Genomic DNA, 23,186 nt, shown 5'->3' with positions numbered 1-23,186 from the left:
TTGACTTCTTCTTCTGTGACCTCTGCACAGACACACCAAACACACAGATAGTGTTAGATATTGCCTAAGCTACAGATAACACTATGGATTGAATCCTCATCTGAAACTTAGAGGTTGTGGATGAGGAGAAGAAGGTAAATCATTTAGAGGAGAAAAAAAAACAGCCACACAGGGTGATGGATGTTCCTGCTCTTTCTTGTTATCTTACTTTAGTCAAACATTGCCATGGATTCCAAATGATTTTGTTCTTTCCATCTCGCTCATTGATGGGATTGAACTGGATCACCTCACGCAGCGGCAGCAGTGCAGGAGTGGACTGTCTGAAGAGGGGAACGGTTGTGTCGATTGATGCTTTTCATTTGTCACATTGATTTGTTTTGAACCTGTGAGAGTAAGTGATGTAATCTGAGTTATATACAATAACCGCTCCTTATAATCTGATTGTATCTGTTGATTTATTCATGAAGATCAAGAAATAAAGCAATAAAAATTCTTTCTCCTCACCTTCTGTTCTATTTTCCTCACCTTCATTTCACACCCCTTTCCTCTATCATTACAGTGTGTTTTTTTCTCCTGTTTCTACACTGTCAACCCCACTTTTCTTCACAAGCAGCCCCACACAGAGAAAGAGAGAGGGTGATGCTGGGCTGGATGCAGAGAAGGAGATGAGGTGGAATAATTATGCAGGAAACAGAAAAGCTGCCTGGCCTTGCCTGCCTGGCACACACCACACGCACACACATTTTATTCTCCTCATGTGAAAGAACATCATACTCAGGTTGTGGTCAATCCTGTTGCTGCATCAGACTACTAACCCTATCATGTTCCCATCCCCCACATCCCTCTAGGTTGAGCAGTATGACCTCCCACACTGACATGGGACTGCATGTCACTACATTACACAATGCGTGTGTGCAGTGGGTCACAGGACATACTACACCATAGTCTACTTGTGAACAATTCTATATGATAGGTCACTTGGCTCGACTAAAGCATCTAAAGATGTGTCTATGCTTCTTATTGAACTTGCATCATGCACCTATGACCTGCATGGCAAGATGTTATCTGGTGGAGTGTGTGTTCATTACTCTGGATAAATAAGCCACCCCTGCTGAGACTGTGAGTGCCTGAGTGTGTATGTGATTACTGCTTTTCCTCGTTATTATCCTCTTATTATTAAGTAGTATATTAAGCTGCCAAAAATTATCATTATCATATTATTATTAGAGTCCTGATTTTTCCTACCCCATTATAAGACCCATTTCCACAAGCTCTGACTTCCAGTGGTTAATTTAATAGTCATTACAGGTATTGCAAGTCTTGCTGTTTATGCTAGCAGCTGCTGTGCAGTCTAATTCTGCATTTCTCATGAAACTACTGCAGGAGATAAGCTATTATATTTAAAGTCCAGTGCTGCTGATCTTGTGGTACATACATATGTACATACATACATATATATGTAAATTAAACTGACAAGAAGTGAATTCGATTAGCTTTAATCTGTGTTCAGAATATCAACAATAATATTTACATAATCTAAATAAATTGTGAATCTCTATATTTGCCTTTTTATTACTGCATTTACTTGAAAATTGGTTCACCTCTGTAATGATTAATACGTGTGTGCACAGTCAGCGTGGACCATCACCCACCCCCATCCTCACACACACACAGAATGTCAAGGTCACTCTGTTTCACACATCCATATATCTTCTCTGCACTGGCCTAAACGGAGGGTAGGACACATACAAAGACACAAAGAGAAAGACAAAAGTACTGCTTTGTGTGCATGTGCACAGGCGTGTATGACTGTGCATTCATTTGTGTGTGTGTGTGTGTGTGTGTTGGAGTGAATTAGGGCCAGCACTCACCATTAAAACCACCAGGGAAAGCATATACAGAGCCTCGTCCTGCTCTCTCTTCATCCCATTTTCTCCATGTGTTAAGTAATGGTGTCGATACTGGAAAGACAAGGAGGAGCTACCATAAAGAACGAGCCTACAGAGGGGGTCAAGTTCATATTTGTCAGTAAAAGAAATTAGACATTAATAGGACTTGGTATCACACCAGTGTGACCAATTCATCAGCTTGGTCATATCTTGTAAATGGAGAAGAAAATAATTTGAAAAAACTGATCCCTGATGACCTTAATTTCCATCCTGTGTTTGTTTGTTCCTATATGCGTGACAGCATGCACATGTGTTTGCGTGCACTGGTGTTTATGTGTTTATACTTGTGTGACAGTAATAATTTCCCCCTCCCTTCTCTTAAAGGCCTCTTTCTCATCTGTGTTTCACATGTGTTTATGAGTTCTGGTGCAGGCTTTAAAACATACATCTGCGTGTTTATAAGTTTAGCGTGTCCATGTGTGTATGTGGATGTCTGCACAGTAAAACTCGCAGACTTGCAGAACCACCATTGCATGAGAAAAAGATGTGTGTGTATTTGTGAATTTATGTTTGAATGAATGCTGCTTGGATTGTTTTTCATTAAGACAGCCAAGCTGATTGTTAACCGATTCCAAGACTGTGTTAGTTTGCCTTGCATGTGTGTGCAAGATGCAAGCAAGTCCAGACTAAGAAAAAAATACACTATTAATAGAAGGGGGGGGGGTCGTGCGAGAAAAGCAATGTAAGAGAAAGAAAAAGTTTTTTTGTAATACCACAAAAAAAATTGTCCCTCCTGAAATATCAACCTGGATAATGCTTATAGTGAGACAAAGGATCTGGGGGAGGGGTGTGATAACAGGATGGACGTGTGTGTGTGTGTGTGTGTGTGTGTGTGTGTCACTTAAAACGCCCTTCAGATTGACATGCAATGGATGCCATCCTGGTACATGCGGGCTCAGTTTCTTTTTCTTACTATTTAAGAGCTTGTTGACAGTGTTTTCTGGACGTTTACTTTTAGTTTGAAAAAATGTGCTTTTGGGTCAACATGTGGTTTAGATAGGAATGCTCAGTATGAGCTTGTGTTGTGTTCCACTTGGCTCAGACTTTCTGTATGTATCTGCATGTACAGCAGCAATATAAGGGAATGTTTTTTTCCATATGATAAGCAGAGAAAAACATGTTATACACTCCTGTCAGCGTGTGCTTGTCTGCTCTATGAAAGAGAATTTGCATTGACATTTGTCCTACTTCTTGCCCTGAAGCCTAAGATGTATCTATGGGTCCAATATCTTTCAACAACGTTCTAAAAGTTCATATATAAAACTGTCGAGCAGTGTCTGATTTCTACATTGTGTAGGTGTATATAAGAATGTAAGCCCCTCTAAAGATTTCAAATTGCAACACAGTAATCTATTTAAGTTCTTGTTATTAAAATTTAGAATTTAGACTAAAACCCAGTAACATCTGGCCCAGCTGTAGTTATTTTAGGTTTTGAGCCTTTTGTTGGTCAATTTGTTGAGGCTTTGTGGGCTCCTTGTGTTATGTGCCTTTGTTGTATTTGGAATGTCATCAGCCTTCACTTTTTCTCCTGATTTTCTCGTCATTTTTGTTAATAAATGTCTGTTGGGACATACATACAGTTCACAACCTAATTATAGCACAATTACAATTTTATCATTACAATATTTCTGGCTGTGTAAAAACAGATTATTAAAAAAACATTAAGGAGGGGGTTTGGAAGAGTGAAGCAGCAGTTTTTATAAAGAACATATGCAAATGAATAAAATATGTCTGTAATTTGAGAAATGTTGTTATAGAAAGTAAAACTGAATATTTTGGATTAAAGTTTCTCACAGTTAAAAGCACTGAAACAATCAGATTAGCATCATTTTTCCTAAAATCAGAGCAGCCATTGGAATATAAAAGCTAGTTCCAAATTCCTTACTTTTCCATTATGTCTTATTAGTACAAATAGCAGGACTGCACTTATGGTTATGTAACACAAATCAGCAGAGACATTCAAGCAAAAGGAGAAGGTTAGTTATTGTCCTACAAGCAAAGAAGACACAGCCCGATGAACAAAGCCTGAAAAAAGAACAGAATCTTGTTTAAGACGAAAGCTGGCAGTGATGGCCTTCACCAACCCGTATGTGTACTTGTTGTGAAAAGCCTATTATGTGAGTGCAATCACAGACCTTGATGCTCACTTTTATACTGAACCTTTTTTTCTAAAGCCTAACTGTGAGAGCACAGGGATAAATAATAATTCAAAAAGGAGGACTGCCATATTTGAATGAGTCAGTGAGTGTTTGAAAATGTTCAGATGTGGTCAGATGGCCATGGTGATAAAAAAGTGCAGTGAGGACTGTTGCAGAGCAGGCACGGGCAGGTCAGCACCCTCACTCCCGTGTCTATTCATAGAACACACATAAGCTCCATAAAGGTAGGGCTGAGTCGCCTGCATTTTGATTAGCATACAAAATGAGATGGATATGCTTCACTGGGGTCAGGGTGATGGTAATCTGAGGGGAAACAAAAACCAGTTTCCCACTGGGTCTATATGAAATACCCTTTTGTAATGTAAAATGATGGAATACAAAGATGTCTGATGAGAAGATCACTCTCAAATGAGGATACATCTACAGCTAGCAGCTTAGCTTAGCATAAAAACCACCCTGCCTCTTTCTACTGGTTAAAAATAATTCTGACACATAAAGCTCTATTAAAGAAAGACTTGACATGTTTACTGTAACTCTTGTCCAGAAGGCAAAAAGCTACAAAACATGTTAAGAATTCAAAATGCCTGGGTGAAGCTCCTAAAAAGCTTCTTTATGTGTAATGCATGTGTGTGTGCGTGTGAAATATTTTATTTTCCATCCACACAAAGAGAGATGAGTGATAAGACAACGACTGTCTGGCCTGCATGTCTGCTTTATTTGAATGTCTGTGTACAGTGTCGCTTCACTCTGAATCCTTACAGACAACAGGAGCGTCTGGCTTCTTTTCTATTTTTAAATAAACTGCTTCCAAAGGAAATTTCATTGCACATATAGTGTACTGATTTGATTCATCATTTTTACTAAAGCTGACATAGTATCTGCATAGTATCTCTTTATCTCCATAGAACACACAGTTCTGTCCTGAGACATAACCACAAACTTCTTTGCACTTAATTTTCTGACAGCTGAATCTGTAATCTTGTACAGTCATTAGAGCATAGCGCAGAGAAATTTGAGTTTTTTTTTCCTTTCAGAGCACAAACACAGATTCTGTCAGCAGCAAGCAAGATGCTGACTAAGAGCAAAACTAGAGAACAAGTCACTGCTAATGTCAGTCATGTTCTAATCGCAATCTGCTGGCTCATAAAAACTTTACTGAGGCGGACGCTTACGCCACTGCTGGAAAAGCTGACTAAAAACTTGCCAGAAAAAGATCACAAAGATAAGTTAGAGAGACAAGCGATAAGGAAATGTTTAAAACATTTCTTTAGATCAGCAAACATGAAAGGTAATACTGTCAACAGATAAGATAGGTGTAGATAGATAAGTGTTTGTGCATGTTGCAATTTGAATGCATCTCTTCTGCTTTTTAAACTTATTCTATCATGATAGGCAAATTAATTTTTACTTTTAGACAAAAATGAATTTGATTATGTCTGAATTGAATTTTTAGTATTTTTGATCAAAATATAAATTGCAATCGTAGCTCTTAAATGAAATAAAAGATGATAAGTCCCAGGTTTGAATGATTAAGTACACACTATGTGGCAAACCTGTGACTAATGCACAAAATCTAAAAGGGATGAAGAGCAGAAAAAATAATCTAGGAGTAAACTTGATGAGAAAGGAGTCAGCAGAATAGATGGACTTAAAGAAGGGATGGCGCTCTGTTAGCGGTGAAACCAGGGATGAATGGAGAGTAAAGAAGCCCCTGTCCTGAGAGCTAAGTACTCTCTGTCAGTCTAAGCTTCTGGCCAGAGATGGAGCTGGTTGCCAAGGAGACACACCACCTTCAAGCAGGACGATGGCTCTCACAAATCAACCCATTCATTCCTGTGACGTTAGCAGCACTGATAGCAGTGACGTGGGTGTACTATGAGCTCATTTGCATGGGACTGTGTAGCTCCTGGTGAAAGGGAGCTTCATCTTTAGACCTGCCTTGTGCTTTTCTCTCCATGGCAACATTCTTGATCTGGCTCCACAGGTTACCGCAACCACATACATTCACTGTCTTTATAATAGAGTCCACCGCTTAGCATGTTACTGCCAACTGTCCTGCCAGTATGCCCCCCCCCCCCCCCCCCCCTAGTGACAATGAAATCACAGAGACCATCTTCCTCGTCCCATTGGCTAGTAAGCTCCATGGTGATGCCCTGTGATTGGGCATGCCCAGCATGCACTCCTGGCCAATCAGGTTCACTGTATCCAAGAGACTGGAGCATGTAAGGCTATTTAAATCCAACCAGAGACTCACAAGATTGTTCAGATGTATATTTCACAGTGTAAAAAAATAAAAAGCCAGGGGAAAAGGTTTACGAGTGGATGAATGTGAAAATCCAGACAAACCTGATTGGTGTTTAAAGTGGTCAGCCCATCCAGACGGGTTACAGACACCCAGAGAGGTGCGCCAGTTGAATGAGTGAACTTCACCATCATGTACTCTTCCTGAACTCTGAATCTATCTATGATTCTTGATCAAATCCTACTTCTTCGCTGCTTTAATGCTCGAGTTGCAGCACACGAAGCTTGAAGAGAGCAGAGATGGCTTGGTTAATCGAGTGGACAAGGCAAGGGAGGTAATGGGGGTGCAGCAAGCTATTGGTCTTTAATGACGACTGCAGAGCGAAACTCTTGCTGACGAACACAGTCTAAGTCTGCGGCCATTTTGGGTACGTTTTTTTTTTTTTACACATCATACTGTGCGTAACAACAAAATGGCAGACAAATCTGAATAAAATGACACATACCACTTGTATTTTGTTTACATTCAGAACAATGTGTCTTTAAAATGAAGTAAGAAATGAGGTGAAAGCAGACTACAGCTCTAATAACAGCAGAACTCCCCTGACTGGAGTAACTGGTCATCCCTGCTGTTTGTCTCTGCGTATGTCACTGAGTTTCTCATTTGTAATGTCTATACTTCTAAGTATGGAAGCTGCTTTTGGTGCAGTTGACTTTTAATAGGTTCCAAGCTGCTGTTGTAATGATGAAGAATTATTTGCAATTTTATTCAGTTTTATTGGAACTGTTTGTTTCGTCCTGCACTAAAGGGTGGGGGTGGGGACATAATCCAGTCTTTCCAGCCACAGTATTCTATGGAAATATGGTGTGTTCCATATGTGGGTATTTGTTCGTGAGTGTTAACTGATCAGCCGGTTTCGTGGACATGATATTGTTTATAATTTTACTGAAAAATGTCATTTAATTCATACCACATATATCAAGAACACATTTTCATTAACATCACAGTGTGCCATATGGTAAATGTATGTCAATTTGTTGTGTCATATTTTAGCCTGTGTAGTTCTGCAAGATTCAATTCAATAAATTATTAAAAATAAATCTGTGTCTTAATGTCTGTTCTGAAGTGATTTGAGTTTCTGTGTTGACACTGTGTATGTTTTGGTGCTGTCCAGGATATAGAAACTATTCTATTCAGAGTAGTTAAAGTAACCTTCTAGTAAGAATATTTTCATTAACGTTATTGAATTGTGTCATATGAGAACTTTATGCTTGATTTAACTAAAGAAACTGATACTACCTGGTGTGATGATTAGTGCAGCACTCCAGGACCTCTTCAGGTACATTTCCGGGTCACCCAGGTAGAACGTCCACAGCAACAGACGTATTTTTGAGTACCTTTTCAGTAACACATTTTAAATCGACAAATAATGTGGAAATTAACTCTGTGTCACACAGTTTTGTTTTGCTTTGGTTTATTACCAGTGGGCACGTGACCCATTTTGCACGAGACAGCCACTGAAGCTTGACACGTGACGCCCTCGGGCTATCTTGCTGCGAGCTCTTTAAGTTGACACTTTTCAATAAGTTTTTAGCGGACATGGTTTTTCTACTTTTGTCGCGGAAGGCTACTTTAAGATCTGGAGTGATAGCTGTCCTGACTGTTGCCCGCAGAGGAGCGTACAGGGGTTAAGGGTAGTGATGTGTTGCTCGCGAACATATTGTTCAATATGAACGAATCTTTTATATGACTTGGATTAACGAGTCACCTCAGTGAGCAATTCGTTCTCTCGCCACATGGCAAGCAGCTGCATAAGCTCAGTTGGCAGGACAGGAAACAGAAATGATTCGTTCACGAGTCCTTCGCCCCCGGATCTTTGTTCTATTGTCACATGGCAGCCAGGCCACTCAGGCTGTGTGGCAAACACTGCAAACACTGTCATGTGACGGTACAGGGCTGTGGACTGAGTAACAAACAAGGAATGTCTGATATCTGACGCTCCTTCATTTGTCACGTGACACCCGGCATACGTTATTTACGGTATTTATGAAATCATAATTAATTAGTGGTCTTTAATTGGTTCTTGTTGATGTGTAGTGTTATTGTGTATATAATGTAAAGTGTGTTTGTAAATAAATGCTTTCGAAAATTATATTAGGTTGTTTTTGTGTTATACTCTGCCATATTATAATAAAATACAACAACAACAACAACAATAACAATAATAACAACAAATAATAAGGACAACATAATGTCACGTTTTGGACACAAATGCATCATGTAAACATTTTGAAGAACTTGTTACTTGTTTTAATCTCACTAATTGTCAAAATGAGTTTTGCATTCACTTTTCCGCTACCAGCGGTCACGTGACAGGCAGTTCAGGCTGCACAGATTCGCTCTAAGGGAAGCACTACACGCGCGTTCATTTGTCACGTGACAGCTATCTAGTCCCTGTCGCGCTGTTAAACAGCACTGGCAGGGAGGCTGCAGGACAGAAGTCACTTTATTGTGGTGTGTATTTGCTCTCTTATGTGTTCACATGCTTTGAATTGCTTGTGGTAGTTGTGTATTATACTTTGTCAGCTGAAGCAAACCATGTTGTCTTCAGTATTTAGTGTTTGAGAACCGCGGCCACGGCTTCTTCAGTTCTTTTTATTCACGTTCCGACAAGACGTCCAGTCACCATAGCAACACACAACGCTCAACGCTTCACACCTAATGCACGTCGCCGCTTGACCTATATCAATGCGCGGCACTATACTACAGAGGGACACGGCGCCACCGGCTGTAAAAATGAACGAAATGGATCACAATAAGATTCATTTACTTTAGGGTACGAGAGTAGCTGAACTGAGTCAGTAAACGGTAAGACATGTTGTTGTTTTCTTCATTATCTGTCGTTAACCCGTGCAGCAGCAGGCTTTCATTCAGTCTCTTCAAACGCTTCCTGTTTCCCAGCATCCCTCCGTTTGCTCGTGTAAAAGTTGGCCGCACAAGTTTTTTATCTGCTTTTTTTTTAATGAACTAGTGAACGGTCTTTCTTTTCTTTTTCTTCTTAACTGCTGAGGTTTGTTTGATTCTTGTGTTTGTTGTCCAAGCTGCTACAGCGGCATTTTGTCACCATGGAGACGGAGCGTGAACGCGCAGCGTACCTCTCATTCTCTGTCAGGGTTTGTTCTGTAGGTTAATAAAAAATAACTAAAAAATACTTTTACAGCAATCAACCGAAATAAATCCAAACCGTGGCTGTTTTTTTATTCTAATCTAATTCTAAAATAGAACATTTCTTAACTTAAGACTCTTATTTTAAGTTGTTTTGACCTGTGGCTGCATTTCATCACAGCTTGCTGTTGATATTACCACATTAATCTGATATGTACTGTGTGCAGATAAAGATTTTAAATGAGTAATATTAATGGTCCCGCAATGTGCAATGCAAAGTTATAAATCAAACATCAGTAGCGTTTAGATAGATTTTTATTTAGTTGATTGATATTTTTTAGAATCTGTTCATTTATAAATAATGTCTTATTTTATCTTATACAAATTATTCACCTATACATATTACATACATATTTCTTTCTGTTTAACAATTTATTAGATTAATTAGATTGTTGTTTACATTACAACAGATAATAGATAATTATAACCAGACAGGATGCTTTTTGCTGCAGTTTACTGTTGATGCTTCTACATCAACATTTCATTGATGCTGGATGTGGATTTCAGGCTTTTTACATCTGCTCAAATCTATTTTTTTGACTGTTTCTTATCAGTGACACTGAAGTCATTTGTGGTCATTTGTGTGCATCAGGCATAGATGGCTTCTAAGGAAACAAAAAATGAGATCTGGAGCCCTTTTATCCCACGGCATAACACTTTGAGGAAAACATGTGCAGAGATCATCAGTGAAGCCAGACAGTCCCTGCGAGTTCAGTTCACCCAGCGACCATTTACTCCCAGAGATGGACACAGACAACTTTTTGGGAGGACCTCTCTTCGTGACGACAGGCCTCCATCTACCTTTAGGTATATGTACACCTAAACATAGTTCACAGTATGACATTGTGGTTCTCATATCACATGCTAAACAATTCAACCAATTGTTTTTCAGTCTCCATGCTCAACATTTTGACACTTCAGACTCCAGACCAGGATCAGGGACTCGTCTCTCTCCTCTGAATTATGTATGTTCCCTCACACATGATGTATACATACACATACATGCAGATGTACACCCCTAATATTCAGGGTATTATATGAACTCATATTCCTTGAGCAAAGCAGTAAATGGTATAATGGCACTATACGCCTATATATGCCAGCTAAGCACTGTCAGCGGTGTTTTTATAGAAAAGATGTAAGCTTATCTGGTTTTAATACCTGGGATTATGACATTTTTAAGATGTAAGGGATTTCACTTTTGAAGTCATCTTCTGATTAATTCTTTACACCATCGTAAGCCAATGATATGTTTGTGTCTCACCAGAAACCAAAGGTTCCAGTCCCCTGTGATGATGATGAGAATCCTTTCAAGACTTTACCCAAACCCCCCACTGAGAATTTGGAAGTGAGGAGGGGGCTGACAGGGGTACGGGCTCGCCTCCTCAGGGCCAGATCTCTCACTACGTTGCCACCTGTAGAGGGACACACAGATAGTAAGCAAAAGTGCACAGCTACTAAATCTATAACACATACTAATTATGATTATCTAATAATAATTAATTATCCATACTGTGCTTATAAGAGAAATCACTTAACTGTGAATTTGTGTAATAAATACTAATCGAATCAAGAAAACAACCCGCCATTCATTTCATGGCATAGCTGTAAATCTTTTGTGCAGACACAAGTGCTCAAGCAGTTTTCTCAAAGGGAAATGAATGGAGCCATTCACATGCTGACATTTTACCTGATTTACATCCTCTGTGGTTGGGCTCGGTGGAAAACACAATTTACTACTGCTGTTTTGAGTGGAAAATGACTGCTGTCTCTCTCTCTCTCAAACCTTTTTCTGCAAACCTGCCTGCAATAAAAGATGGAAGGACTTCACCTGCATACTGTAGAGAGACAGTATGATTGTGTATGAATCTGTGTTCAGCTGGTAAAAGCAGTAATTTGAAAACATCTTTTTTTCTTATGCATTCAGTGAAAGAACGATTAAATCCAGACCCAGGACAAAAGCAGCTGTCAGCTAAACAACCTTTCGGAGCAGTCCATGGAGCAGTTCACAGCGGCCCTCTCAAAGCTAGGCCACGCAGAACAGCCAGTAAAAGGTATGCTTTCTTGTCCTTCTGTTTGACTTGCAAAATTCGTCCTACTCTCTCTCTCTGTCCTTCAACCCTCTGCTGCTCCTTCTCTTTGGCCATAATGACAGAATGACAATGAGTGTAAGATTTATGGGCACACAAGGTTACAGGAGTGGCGTGATGGAGTTGCTTGTGCCTCACATTTTCATCAGACCCATCTTCTGCTCCTGTTTTCTTGCCTCTCTGTGTGTCTGTCGTTTATGTCTTTTTTTTTCTTTTACTATGAACATAGCATTTATGTACTGTTAATGTTTCACTTGTAACAAACCATTCAACTAGTAATACATTGGACTGTGATGCTTATGGTTAAAAATAATAAGAACCCCTCCTTTATTTACTCTTGAACCTAAAGCCAAAATCTGCCTTCATATTTCTATTCACCACCAGTGACAGCCGGATATATGAAGTCAGTTAGACCAGCATTGGTGTCACTAACTCGTAGATGGAACAGATCTATCAGCTTAAGACACTCCATTTTAAAGCCTCATACACTTTACTGTACACTACATCTTGGTCACAGGCTTCATTCCCAACAAAACTGCCTCTATCTCTCATTACTATCATGTGTCAGCTTTTACACTTTTGCCGCGCAGAGAGGCTAAAAGCTCTGCCTTTTTCTGCCGACCTCATCAGCTGTGTGTCAGTGCGAGGGGCATAACTCTGGGCATGAGGTCGGGGGCTGTCTGTCGTTACAATCCATCCGCCTATCGATTGGGTGGGGCAGCTGGGGCTGTTGAGGAGGGGGAACGGACCATAAAACACTTTTACAGGAAATCTGGGCCATTGCCTGCAGCACAGCCTCTTCCCTCACAAGCCAAGTTAACACGCAATGTTTGTGTAACTTGTTACTGACAAAGAGAGGTCCCAGGTGATCAGACTCTGGTCAGTTTAAGCATGATTAAATGGAATGTCTTGAAAGGCATCCCGTTTTTGATTAGTGTGGGGTCAGAGTTTTTGTAACACGATTTAAAAGGTGCAGCAGACAGAGTCGAGGCAGAAGCACACCAACTACAAGTGAAAATAGACACAGCATGACATTAAAATGATGAGTTGGATGAGATATAAAGATAGGAGAGATTAGACATCTACTAGGTTCTTTTACTCCAATAAGCCAGAGCTCTATAGCTCCAAATGGCTCTCTATTAGATTTGGGTGCCCATCTGGGTAAGGCTGGCAGCAGCGTGTGTTGTGACTGCAGTGCACTGGCCAGGCCTAAGACAGGGATGAGGTCATGTCTCAGAGAATGCAGAATCACACAAAGAGGCCTTATTATCAGGCTCTTAATCCTATCATACAGAGCCAAAGCTCCCTGACATCCACTGCACTACATGCCTCAGCCAGCTCTCCCTGCTGCATGTACCCTGTGTGCCAGCTTTTACCACCCATCCAAAGTGTGCTTTATATTAATGCTTGTGTCATCAAACATACACTTTCTGATGACTCCAGCAAAATAAATGAAGACATTTTAAGGCTGCAGCCACTTTTTATCTAAGTGTAAAAGTGCAAAGAAGCCATCCTCAACCTTTTGTATTACTGTCAGTACTACAGTCCTGACAACATACAATGTGAGTCTCATTATAATGTTTTTAAATTATACCTTTCCATATTTCTGAGGCTGATTCACTCCTTTTTTCATCTGTGATGTGTGATCACAGTTATGAAGTTGATTAGAATGACTAAACAGGCTGCTTTGTGTTTATCTGTATGTATTCATTTTCTCAGCTTGTCATGTAGTAATAATTAGTCATAAGACACACCACCTGTCACGAGTCATTTTCTTTGCGTGTAAGAGGAGCAGTGCAGATTTCAAAGTGTAACATGTAACTGGAAGAAAAGGTGCAAGCCACGACACGTACCGTCACACGACTGCTAGGTGTGTTTTTGGGTTCACTTTACGGTTACAGCAGCAGAGACGATAAGAACGTGGAGACAGATCACAGTGACAAAGCATGAGCAGCTTTAACCAGACTGGCCACAGAGTGCAGATCTTAGTTCCTGTCTGTTGGGGATTGCAGCACATTCACACACACACACACACAAACACACAAACACACACACACAAACACACACACACACACAAACACACACCCATTAAATGCACTTGCAAACAGACAGACTGACACACATTTGTGTATGTGTGCAAATGTACATACTAAATGCACGCACATCTCAACCTCTGCTGCAACAGGGACACCTAGTGGCACTTGATGTAAATACACCTGGTCTTTGAGAGAGAATAGAATGTCAGCAACTTTTTTTAATGGAGATGTATGATTGTCATAGCAAAATGAATTTTCATTTGCTTTAAAGGTTTTATTATGCCTAATGAGACAACAGTGGCATGTCTTTAACCAAAGCTCTTTGTGTGTTTGTGCTCCTTTGTGTAAGCAACAAAATAATGAAACCAGGTGGTGACTCAGGACCCACAGAGTGCAAAGCAGAACGGAGAACAGGTTTGTCCAGATACACTAAATTCACCACAGTTTTTTGTTTGTGTGTGTGTTGTATATTATTTTTTACTAATCTGTTCATATTTAATACAAATAGTACATTTTATGCAGCGACCACAAATGTAGTTCTTACCTAATGTAACACACCACTCATACCTGAAGTGAAGTCAGTATAAGCCTCACTTTAATGTCATAGTGTTGAGTGTTGAGTCAATAAATTAACCAGTGATACACACAGCTCTCTCTTTCTCTCTGTCTGTCTCTCTAAAACTTCAAAACTGTAAAACTTTGATTGGTGCGTTGTTGCTAAGGGCCTAATTTCCACCACGATAGGCAGCCAGCCAATAGCTGAGAGAGCTGTTGGTTGGTACAACCACAGTTTCCTGCATCACACCAAGCACCAAGCTGAGGGCGGTATGCAAATATTCAGCAAAAATAGAGACATGGCGTGTGAGAGCGATTGCAGACATTTGCCTAAATAAAGCACACTGCACACATGATTTTTTTTTAATCACACAGACCATTTCACATCAGCTAAGGGACAAATCAGAGGAAGTGAAGCTGCGTGTTGGTGACCTTTGTCTGTGGCATCAAACTTCCTGCTGTTGTATTTTAAGTTTGAACTTTTGAACCACCTGCTCTTTTCTCTGCATGTTTCAGAGCTGGGGAAGGGAGACAACACCTCGGGTTCAGAGGAGGACAGAGAGTCATTGCTGTGGAATAATGTTATTGATCCGCTTCTGCAACAACTAGAGAGTGTGGCTGCAGGTATAAGGAAACCAAACACATACCAAACATACATTTCATCAAAACCCTCCATTTTCTCTTTTCAGGCTTGGGAGTTTATCTAAAGCTAATCAGCTAAAATGTGTTGTGGTTAAGGTGATTATGTTCTTTTGTGTTAGTGCTAAGCTTGTGTTGTGTTTCCTCGTCACGTTTCATTTTTAACCAGCAAGTCTGAGATATAGATTGTTCACCAGTAGCACACAATAATCATTCTTGAAGTCTCACAAACTCAAAAAAAAACAACACACACACACACACACTGTCATCTGAAGAAATACAAATAACAGTGTTGTGTTTGGCATCAGTGCAGAATTGTCTTAGCCTGAAACTGGAGTCTGGCAGCCATGAAATAAAATCTATGGCTGTAAATATTTTAGCATTCTACAAATTTAATGGAAAATTCATTTGAAAGATAAATATTAAATATTTATAGAACCAAGGGCCTTCTGGCTCATGCATAAAACACTTCTTAGATTGAAAGAGAAATTGCAGTAAAGTGTTGAGTGTGAGAGTGTGTTCAACCTTTTTTTTTTTTTAGAAATGGCCAGACCCTGTTATTTATGCAGAGAAAACATTTATTTTACCTCAAACACAAGGAAAAGACTCCACCCTTCCTCTGCGTGTGGAGCGTAGCTGCCTGTTGATTGTTCCCTGACGTTTTGACCATTGAAACTCAAAGCTGCTTCTTAGAACAGGGAAGGGAATGTTAATTTTCTGCTGACCGATGCATTATTGATGTCGAGAATTTAACCCACGTTCCCATACACACTGTACAGCAGAGTGGTAGCAGTTTGCACGTACACAAAAGATCACTTATCTTGCATTTGTATAGATGTGCACTTGCTAATACACATAAGTGGTTGATTTTTTTGTTTTTCTATTTTGGGCTGTTTGTCTTCTCTGTGAGTTTCCGACATGTTGATTTGAGCTCGACATGATTTCTTTGCGATCTGTGCACTGGGCTGCAATGCCAGGCAGTTCTCAGGGCTCGGTGGGCCGCCTGTGTGATTTGTGCGACGGCCTCCACGGCACCCTGGCAGAAGCAGACATGCTCGGTCGGCGCTGTAAGAGGAGGTCGGGGATACTTCAAACGCTGTTCCCCCTCATTGACCTGGGCTCTGCCCAGCTCAACCTGCACATCGCCAAGCTCTGCCTTGCTGTGAGTTGTCTGTGAGTTTGTGTGTACATCCAGGCCAATGTTTAATCTGAAAGTCGTGTGATGTTATTTGCATTTCTCTCTCCCAGCTGTGTGTCAGTGGAAAAAACCTGCTCAACATCTGTAAGCTCATCTTCCAGATCAGCCGCAGTGAGAGCAATGACATCCTCTTTCAAAACAACTCTATCATCGGTCAGGATTTCCTCAAATTCTTAAATATAGTTGCTTGTGTCTGTGCTCAATCATTACAGAAGGCCAATCCTATCCCATGTGGATGGTAACAATAGATTTTTTTTTTCTGTCTAGACTCGTTGCTGGGTGTGCTGAGCAGTGAGGATGTGTCTGCTTCTGGTGAAGCTCTGCTGTACTGCGTCGGTACTTTGAAATTTCTCTCAGGAAACAGTGCAATACTCAGAATCATGCTGGATAAGAACTGCATTGGCGTGGCACAGAAACTCATCCAGAAGCTCTGCACAGTAGAAAACGCTGACTTCACCATAGCGGGGTACATCCTTGTGCAGGTGTGTAACATTCAGTGTCAAATAAATTAGTTAGCAGTTGTAAAACTGCTTTATGTGGAGTAAAAACATGTCAATAAAAAAGGACCAAAAGTACTTTTTTTATATATTCTTTGGCCCCTGCATATTTTCCAGCTATTACACAAAAATGTTTTTGTTTTTGTCTGGCATATAAGCTGCTCCATGTGTATTCTTTGCAGGCCAGGCCACACTTTGGTCCAAAACACACCCTGCTTCACTCCGCTGAAAACGACTGTAGCACAGCACATAGGCAGGCCCAAGTAAACATCGCAAACCCAGTGCTTCATTTGATATCTAACACAGCTCGTTATCCCGTTAGAAGAGGGAAATGAGCATGCCATGACTTTCCAGAACTTTCAGTGCTGCCGTGTGTTGGAAATGACTGTTTCCCTCTTTTGATAGAATGATTTATTTCAGTCCTGAACAGTTTCCGGTCTCTCTGCTGTATAGCATCCTGTACAGGCAGGCAGCCAGCTGTAATAGGCATTTGACCGACATTGTGCGTTAGCTACAACACAACTATGATACTGGCTTAAATACACTATGTTAGGTTACTGTTGTGTGCTTCTCCTTGAACACTCATATTGTGGTTTCTCACTGTGACCCCTGTAGCTGACAGCAACCCTGAGGAACCTCGCTGATCACCCTGATTCCCGTCCACTCTTTGTTTGTTTTTCTACGCTGCCATCACTCTGTGACGTGCTGCGTCGTCACTGCACAGACCAGGACATCTGCACCAACATTTCTAGAATTTACAGGTGATAGTAACTTAACATGATGCCACACCTCACACGGTGTTTGTACTCTATGTAGTAAACCCTCATGCAACATTTACTTGTTTACTGTTTTCTACTTGTCCATTAGCTTAGCTTAGTTTAATTTTAATATGACCATATTTAGTCCCTGTAGCGGTGTGGACTGTCAGTGGTATTTGTTGTCCCCTTTCTCCCTCAGTAAACTCTCCTCTTACTCTGAGTGCCGCCTCGCTCTGGCTCAGACCCCTGACTGCTACCAGCTATTTTTAGAACTGCTGAGCAAACACCACCAAAAACAGGTGAGTCCACAAGCCTCATCTCTTTGTGTGTGTGTGTGTTTGAGCTTGTGTATTAAAAACAACCTTTTCCAGTGTTTTACGATGTAGCTTCTCCAAGCAAGTGTACTTTCAGAGCAAGTTGTTTATGAACTTTAAGTCCAAGCACATTTACAGAACACTGTGTCCATCTCCACCTAGTGTGTGTGTGTGTCTCTCTTCCACTGCTCGGCTGTGTGTGTTTTGACATCTGATCATCCCTGAAGGGGCTCAGTTAGTCAAGGAAAAGGGAGGAGGGATGGGAGAGAAAAAAAGGGGAAAATGTGGGAGTTATTTAAGTGGATACATGAGTAGAGGTGATACAGAGGTGGAGGGGTGGGACTCTGGCAGGCAGACTTGAATGACATGTGTTCTTACACTTGTTTGGAAAAACACACCCATACCTACACACACACACACAGCACAGCAAGACATGTAATAAGCTCCTCTTCCTGGGACAGACCGTCCTGCCCTCGCTGCACATTCAAAGAAGAAATGAGGTCTCCTCACCTGATCTGCATGTTATTTACTGAGTACCGGTGGTGTCGCCTTTTTCTTGGTGACTAACATGACACACAGCTTTCAAATAGAAAGGAGTGATGCCGATAATATCACTGCTTGACAGTGGGGCTTATTGTCTTACAGGTGAAGTGGGCTTCACATTTCATTCAAATGTCTGAAAGGGTCTCAAAGTCTCAAAGGGCTATATGCTGGCTGTTTTTTAAGTCCAAAACAGTCAATACATTTTAAGATACATATAAATGCTGGAGGTAATACATATCTCAGCTCATAATATGTCATATACTGCATGCTAACTGGCTAAATCAATAAGATTTAGGGAATGCTTGGAGCACATTATTCCAACAAATTTGATGCCAAAGGTTTTTGATTCAGAATCTGACCACAGATCTTCATTTTGCATCCACAGGACCTCATCGTGCGCCTCCTCTTCACCCTCGGGAACCTCACAGCCAAAAGTGACGAGTCCCGGCTGCAGCTCTTTCAGTGCGACGGCTGTATGGACACACTCCTCCAGCTGTACAGCAACTATCAACGAAAAGACAACACACCCATGCAGAAAGGCGCCTGTTCTTCCAGCAAGCCTCCCACTCCGCCTGTAAGCGCCCAGGAGGCTGATGACGTGTTGGTGAAGCTGGTCAGGGTTCTGGCGAACATGTGCATCCACCCGGCCGTTGGTCCTTCGATGGCCACAAACACAGCCTGCATCCAGCTACTGATGGAGACACTCGGTGAGCAGAGAAGAGAAACTCGACTTATTCTGTATTTATTCCTTTCATACTTGTCACTTAAAGGAATCAGTGTGTGCAAATCTGGAGTTGAAATTAGTTTAAAAATAGCTGTTCAATGCATGGTAAGTACAGCTAGTAACTGCAAGGCACCCAACCACTTCCTTTGTGCCTGGAACAAGACATGACTTTGGTCGAAAACATTTGTGTGTTCATTCCATCGCTTGCGTTCCTCTCAGCACATCCTCTTTTGGTTTACCTGGTTTTTTTTTTATAAGTCTGACGGAGCGAGGCGCCTCACTGCACGAGCAGGATGTTCTGTCACGTCTCGGTTGGGGTGTGTGTATTTCTCCCATGTGGTTAGACAGTTTCAGGACAGGTTGAATTGATGCATAAGTGGGTGTGAAACTCTCTTTTCTGCTGCCTGCCTCCTACACTTCCCTCATGACAGATGAGAGAGAAAATTAAACCGGATAACGTTAAAATATAAGAGGCCAGTGGGTAAGATGGGAAGTAAGCTAAGTAACTCAAGACAGAAACATGAAGTAAGTGACTGAAGTAGCATATGGAGCGCAAAACAACATGGGATGAAAGAGCAGACTCAGTTGATCGATGTCTTGTTTTGATCAAGTCCAGGACAGGCTGAGCTGCTTTCCATTACAGAGCTTTGAGGTGTGGGGTGAGGTGAGGGGCAACAAAGCACCATTTCCAGTCAAAACCAGAAACCAAATTCAGTGTGACACAGGCACCAGTTGAATATGCAACCGCAATATCCTCGATTTATGACCGAGCACACGATATCTGCTACTATATCAGGAACAGACTCGGTTTCCAAGCGTCTCACAATGCCATGCCTGGTTAGACAGGGTCGCTTTGACCTCAGAAAGTCAGCCTACAATCGAACCAACTGTATCAAGTCTAAATTAACCACAGATCACAGCTATTTTTATCATAATGTCAGCTTTATGTCAGTGCAACAGTGCTGTAATGTGCGAAAATACCAGTGTTCCACAGCTTCTTCATGCTTTTGTCTTATTTAAAATGTATAATTTGTGCAATTTTTATTTATTCATCTATGTTCGTCTTTCATATTAATTCGAGGAGTAGATCTAGATAATCTACTCAAACAAACAGGTCACTTCAGATCAACAAATGTGAACTTAAGATTATTTTCTTTCTTGTGTGTGTGTGGGTGGGCGGTGCAGAGCTGAGGTCTGTGCAGGAGAGCGAGGAGCTGCTGGTGAATGTGGCTGCCACCATCAACAACTTGTCCTTCTACCAGGAAGAGAGCTCTGCAATCAAACACAACCAGCTTATCATCTCAAAGTGTAAGCTGGGAGAAAGGAGAAGTAATGAATGTAAAAACCCCGTCCTCCACTCACTCACGCACCTTACTCTTTGTGCTCCAGTAATGATGAAGTTGGTGCTCAGTTCTTGCATGAACGCCATGCTTGAGGCCACCCGTGTGTATGGAAACTTGTCAAGCAAGTCTAAGGATGTGCGGGACTTCATCATGCAAAACAAAGGTAAAATGTATTTTATGTACATTATAGAGCAGTAATGCTGCTATATGACAGTCACCACACCATCCCCCACTATGTCTTGTTTAGGCTAGTCAGCTAGAAACATGCCCGATGAGTGTGGTGATAGCAGCTTTCTTATCTTTGTCTTGCTTTGTCCTCCTGCCCTCTCTTAGTGCACCAGTTTCTGGTGACGCTGCTTGACTCCAAGAGCACTGAGATGTGCTTTTCAGCCTGCGGGGTCCTCACCAACCTGGCTGTGGACCCTCCCAACAGGGTCTGTCTCTCACTAGAGGGGGCTCCTGCCAAGTAAGGACAAATGCACTTGTGTGTGTTTGTGTGTTTATGAAGCTGAATTTCAATGACATCTGCTGCTAAATTATGATAATGGATTTAAATGTTAAACATTTCCAAAAACACCATATCACACAATAAAAACATGGTGTATATCAAACATTGCAGCTTTAAGGCAAACATGAAAGGAGATGGATGCAGTCTGTTCCACATTTGTAACCATTCACAGGACTGCACAGGAAGTATGAAGCTCTGTGTGAAGTTCACAAATCAAATCAATGAAGTGTGATAACAAAAGGTTGTGGTTTAAAAATGCGTCTGAATGGACTTAGACTGGAAAATGTGTAAAAGTCTCTCATCTCTGTGATGTAGTCCAGCAGTGACCCTCGCCCAAACACACACCCACTGTCTTCCTTCAGAGGAAGGTCCAATGAAGTGGAGCTAATGCTCACAAATCTGACAGTCATGTGAATCCCATTCCCTCAAGTCATATGATGTGTGTGTGTGTGTGTGTGTGTGTGTATATCTGTGTGTGAACAGGCTGGTGGACTGTCTGAGAGACTTGGGCCCAGGCGATTGGCAGCTAGCGGGTCAGGTTTGTCAGGCCATGTGGAACCTGGTTGGTGACGACTCCGAAAAGCTGTTGGACACACAGGAGAGAGAAGCTCTGCTGGAGATCCTCACTACATATTTAGGTTGGTGTTATTGTTAATCCTTACATAAGGAAGGAGGGAGGGATACACCCTGGAAAGAACACACTCTTATTCACATCAGTGGCCCTCAGGGGAAAGGGAGGGGTGCACATATCCCCACTCTCATGAATATACTACCTTCATGTTCACATCTGGATGATGCTAAACACAAAATCTGTCAATGAAAATAAACCTGACACCTCTCACTGCACTGTCCTTTCTGTTTTAACTGCATCCTCAGACCAAGAGGAGGCTCTGAAGTGGATAGAAAATGAAGACCTGAAGGACTTTCACAAGGCATGCTGGGAGTTGGAGTTCCTACCTGTTGCTCATAAACTGGTGAAGGTGCTCCAGACTGTGTAACACATGGAGTTTTGTGATAAAAAAAACATTATAATAACACTAAATGTATATTTTTATTATACATACGTATCATTTGGCTTTGTAACAGTAACTCTGTCTCTTTTTTAACAAGTGACGCCCGTTAGAATTTATACAATTTACAAGCTCCCATTGAAGCGTTCTTGCTCAACCCACTCCTCCTGGAGTTTAATCCTCTAAATATGCTGAACGTGCATATCATTTTGCCACCTTATGACTAACTACTCTAAAGCTGACTGCAGCTGCTGTTTTTCAGAGGGGATGAAGTTACAAACATTTTACATCCAGTTTTAGAGCCTGCAGATGGAGAATATGAAACACAAGGCAATTAAATAATACACGAATGCAACTATGCTGGATTTAAATGGTAGGAATGTGTGTGTGTGTGTGTGTGTGGACCAGATGTCTAAATCTATATTTATTAACCAGTTTTTGGCCTCTTTGACTCCATAAATCTTGCAGAATTCCTTTCTGGGTATCTTTACAAATACAAAATAGATTTTAAGCAGTCTCTTTGCACATTTAAATAACACTTTTGCACTGACTTGTAAGCACACTATGTTATAAAGTTGCTTTTATACTTTTAAAAAACAGACAACTGACCTGGAATTGACCTCAAATGTGTGTAATTCTTTTTTTAATTTTTGTCTGTTGACTGTGTTGTAGAAAAATAAAGCAGAGGAAACAAGTGGAAACTTTTTTGCTTCTCAAAGCCTTTATTATTACACAGATATGGGGCCAGGCAGTGCTTACAAGTTACACCAAGTAGCCTAAAGTACAGCATTTCAAAAATCACATTGTTATTACATCAAAACAGATCAAAAACGGCACTTAATGTAAAAAAAACCCCGGTGTCAGTTTCCCTAGTTTTTCACACAGCGGTGACTTTAAACAACCACAAGACAAGCCGACGTTTCAAAAACCCCTAAACAACTTGTTAGCCAGAGCTGATAACAAACATTGTTCTCTACATAGATTTTCTCTGGTTGATATGAAAGACAGTTGGCTGGCAGATATTGACTTTCCTTTTCCATACGCTGTCAGGAAAAGCCACTGAAATGTGAAGAGTTTGGTCAGTGGGGATAACACTGAGTTTCTGCTGGTGATTGTGTGTTGACAGAGGGGCTTCTACGGCCTCGCCGGGAAAACACCCTGACGTTTTCAGACAGATTACCAGCCTCAGCTGGGAAGTGAAACACTTTTCACACCGAGGCGTGACACGCACGCAAACAGCAAAGAGAGGTAAAGGTGTCCTACAAGGAATTCCCCCCCCTTTAGTTCGACTTTGACCTGGACCGCACCAGAGGAGGGACCATGACTGGTTCTCACTGAGTCATTCAGTAAAGTGAAATTCACATAAAAGTCTCTGTACTGACACTAAACTGAACTG

At 41.1% G+C, this 23,186-nt stretch overlaps 1 protein-coding gene across 2 annotated transcripts; it reads left to right on the top strand.

Annotated features, from left to right (window-relative positions):
* The first annotated feature begins 8,792 nt into the window (after window positions 1–8,792).
* On the top strand, window positions 8,793–22,496 carry armc2 (armadillo repeat containing 2). 2 transcript variants are annotated; one of them, XM_028397843.1, is made up of 18 exons: window positions 8,793–8,864; window positions 10,168–10,382; window positions 10,468–10,540; window positions 10,843–11,011; window positions 11,503–11,629; window positions 14,051–14,115; window positions 14,773–14,880; window positions 15,873–16,057; window positions 16,144–16,246; window positions 16,361–16,575; window positions 17,206–17,351; window positions 17,548–17,647; window positions 18,591–18,912; window positions 20,115–20,237; window positions 20,319–20,435; window positions 20,606–20,738; window positions 21,264–21,418; window positions 21,657–22,496. In XM_028397843.1, the coding sequence occupies exons 2-18, from the start codon at window positions 10,174–10,176 to the stop codon at window positions 21,776–21,778; spliced, it is 2,472 nt and encodes an 823-aa protein (XP_028253644.1). In that variant the 5' UTR covers window positions 8,793–8,864; window positions 10,168–10,173; the 3' UTR covers window positions 21,779–22,496. The 2 variants fall into 2 exon arrangements, with proteins under 2 accessions (XP_028253644.1, XP_028253643.1); XM_028397842.1 differs by lacking the exon at window positions 8,793–8,864 and adding an exon at window positions 9,107–9,218.
* Window positions 22,497–23,186: the final 690 nt, after the last annotated feature.

The sequence above is a fragment of the Parambassis ranga genome, chromosome 24, assembly GCF_900634625.1.
Source record: "Parambassis ranga chromosome 24, fParRan2.1, whole genome shotgun sequence".
In the NCBI taxonomy this organism is placed as follows: Eukaryota; Metazoa; Chordata; class Actinopteri; family Ambassidae; genus Parambassis; species Parambassis ranga.
Note: the sequence above shows the minus strand (reverse complement) of the source record. Positions and strands in the feature narration are given on the sequence as shown.

Excerpts from the sequence above, each read along its gene's own strand:
- armc2 (XM_028397843.1), top strand. The coding sequence starts at position 10,174 with ATGGCTTCTAAGGAAACAAAAAATGAGATCTGGAGCCCTTTTATCCCA. Across the intron at positions 10,383-10,467 it reads AGGCCTCCATCTACCTTTAG|TCTCCATGCTCAACATTTTG; the intron begins GTATATGTACAC and ends ATTGTTTTTCAG. Across the intron at positions 17,352-17,547 it reads AACATTTCTAGAATTTACAG|TAAACTCTCCTCTTACTCTG; the intron begins GTGATAGTAACT and ends TTTCTCCCTCAG.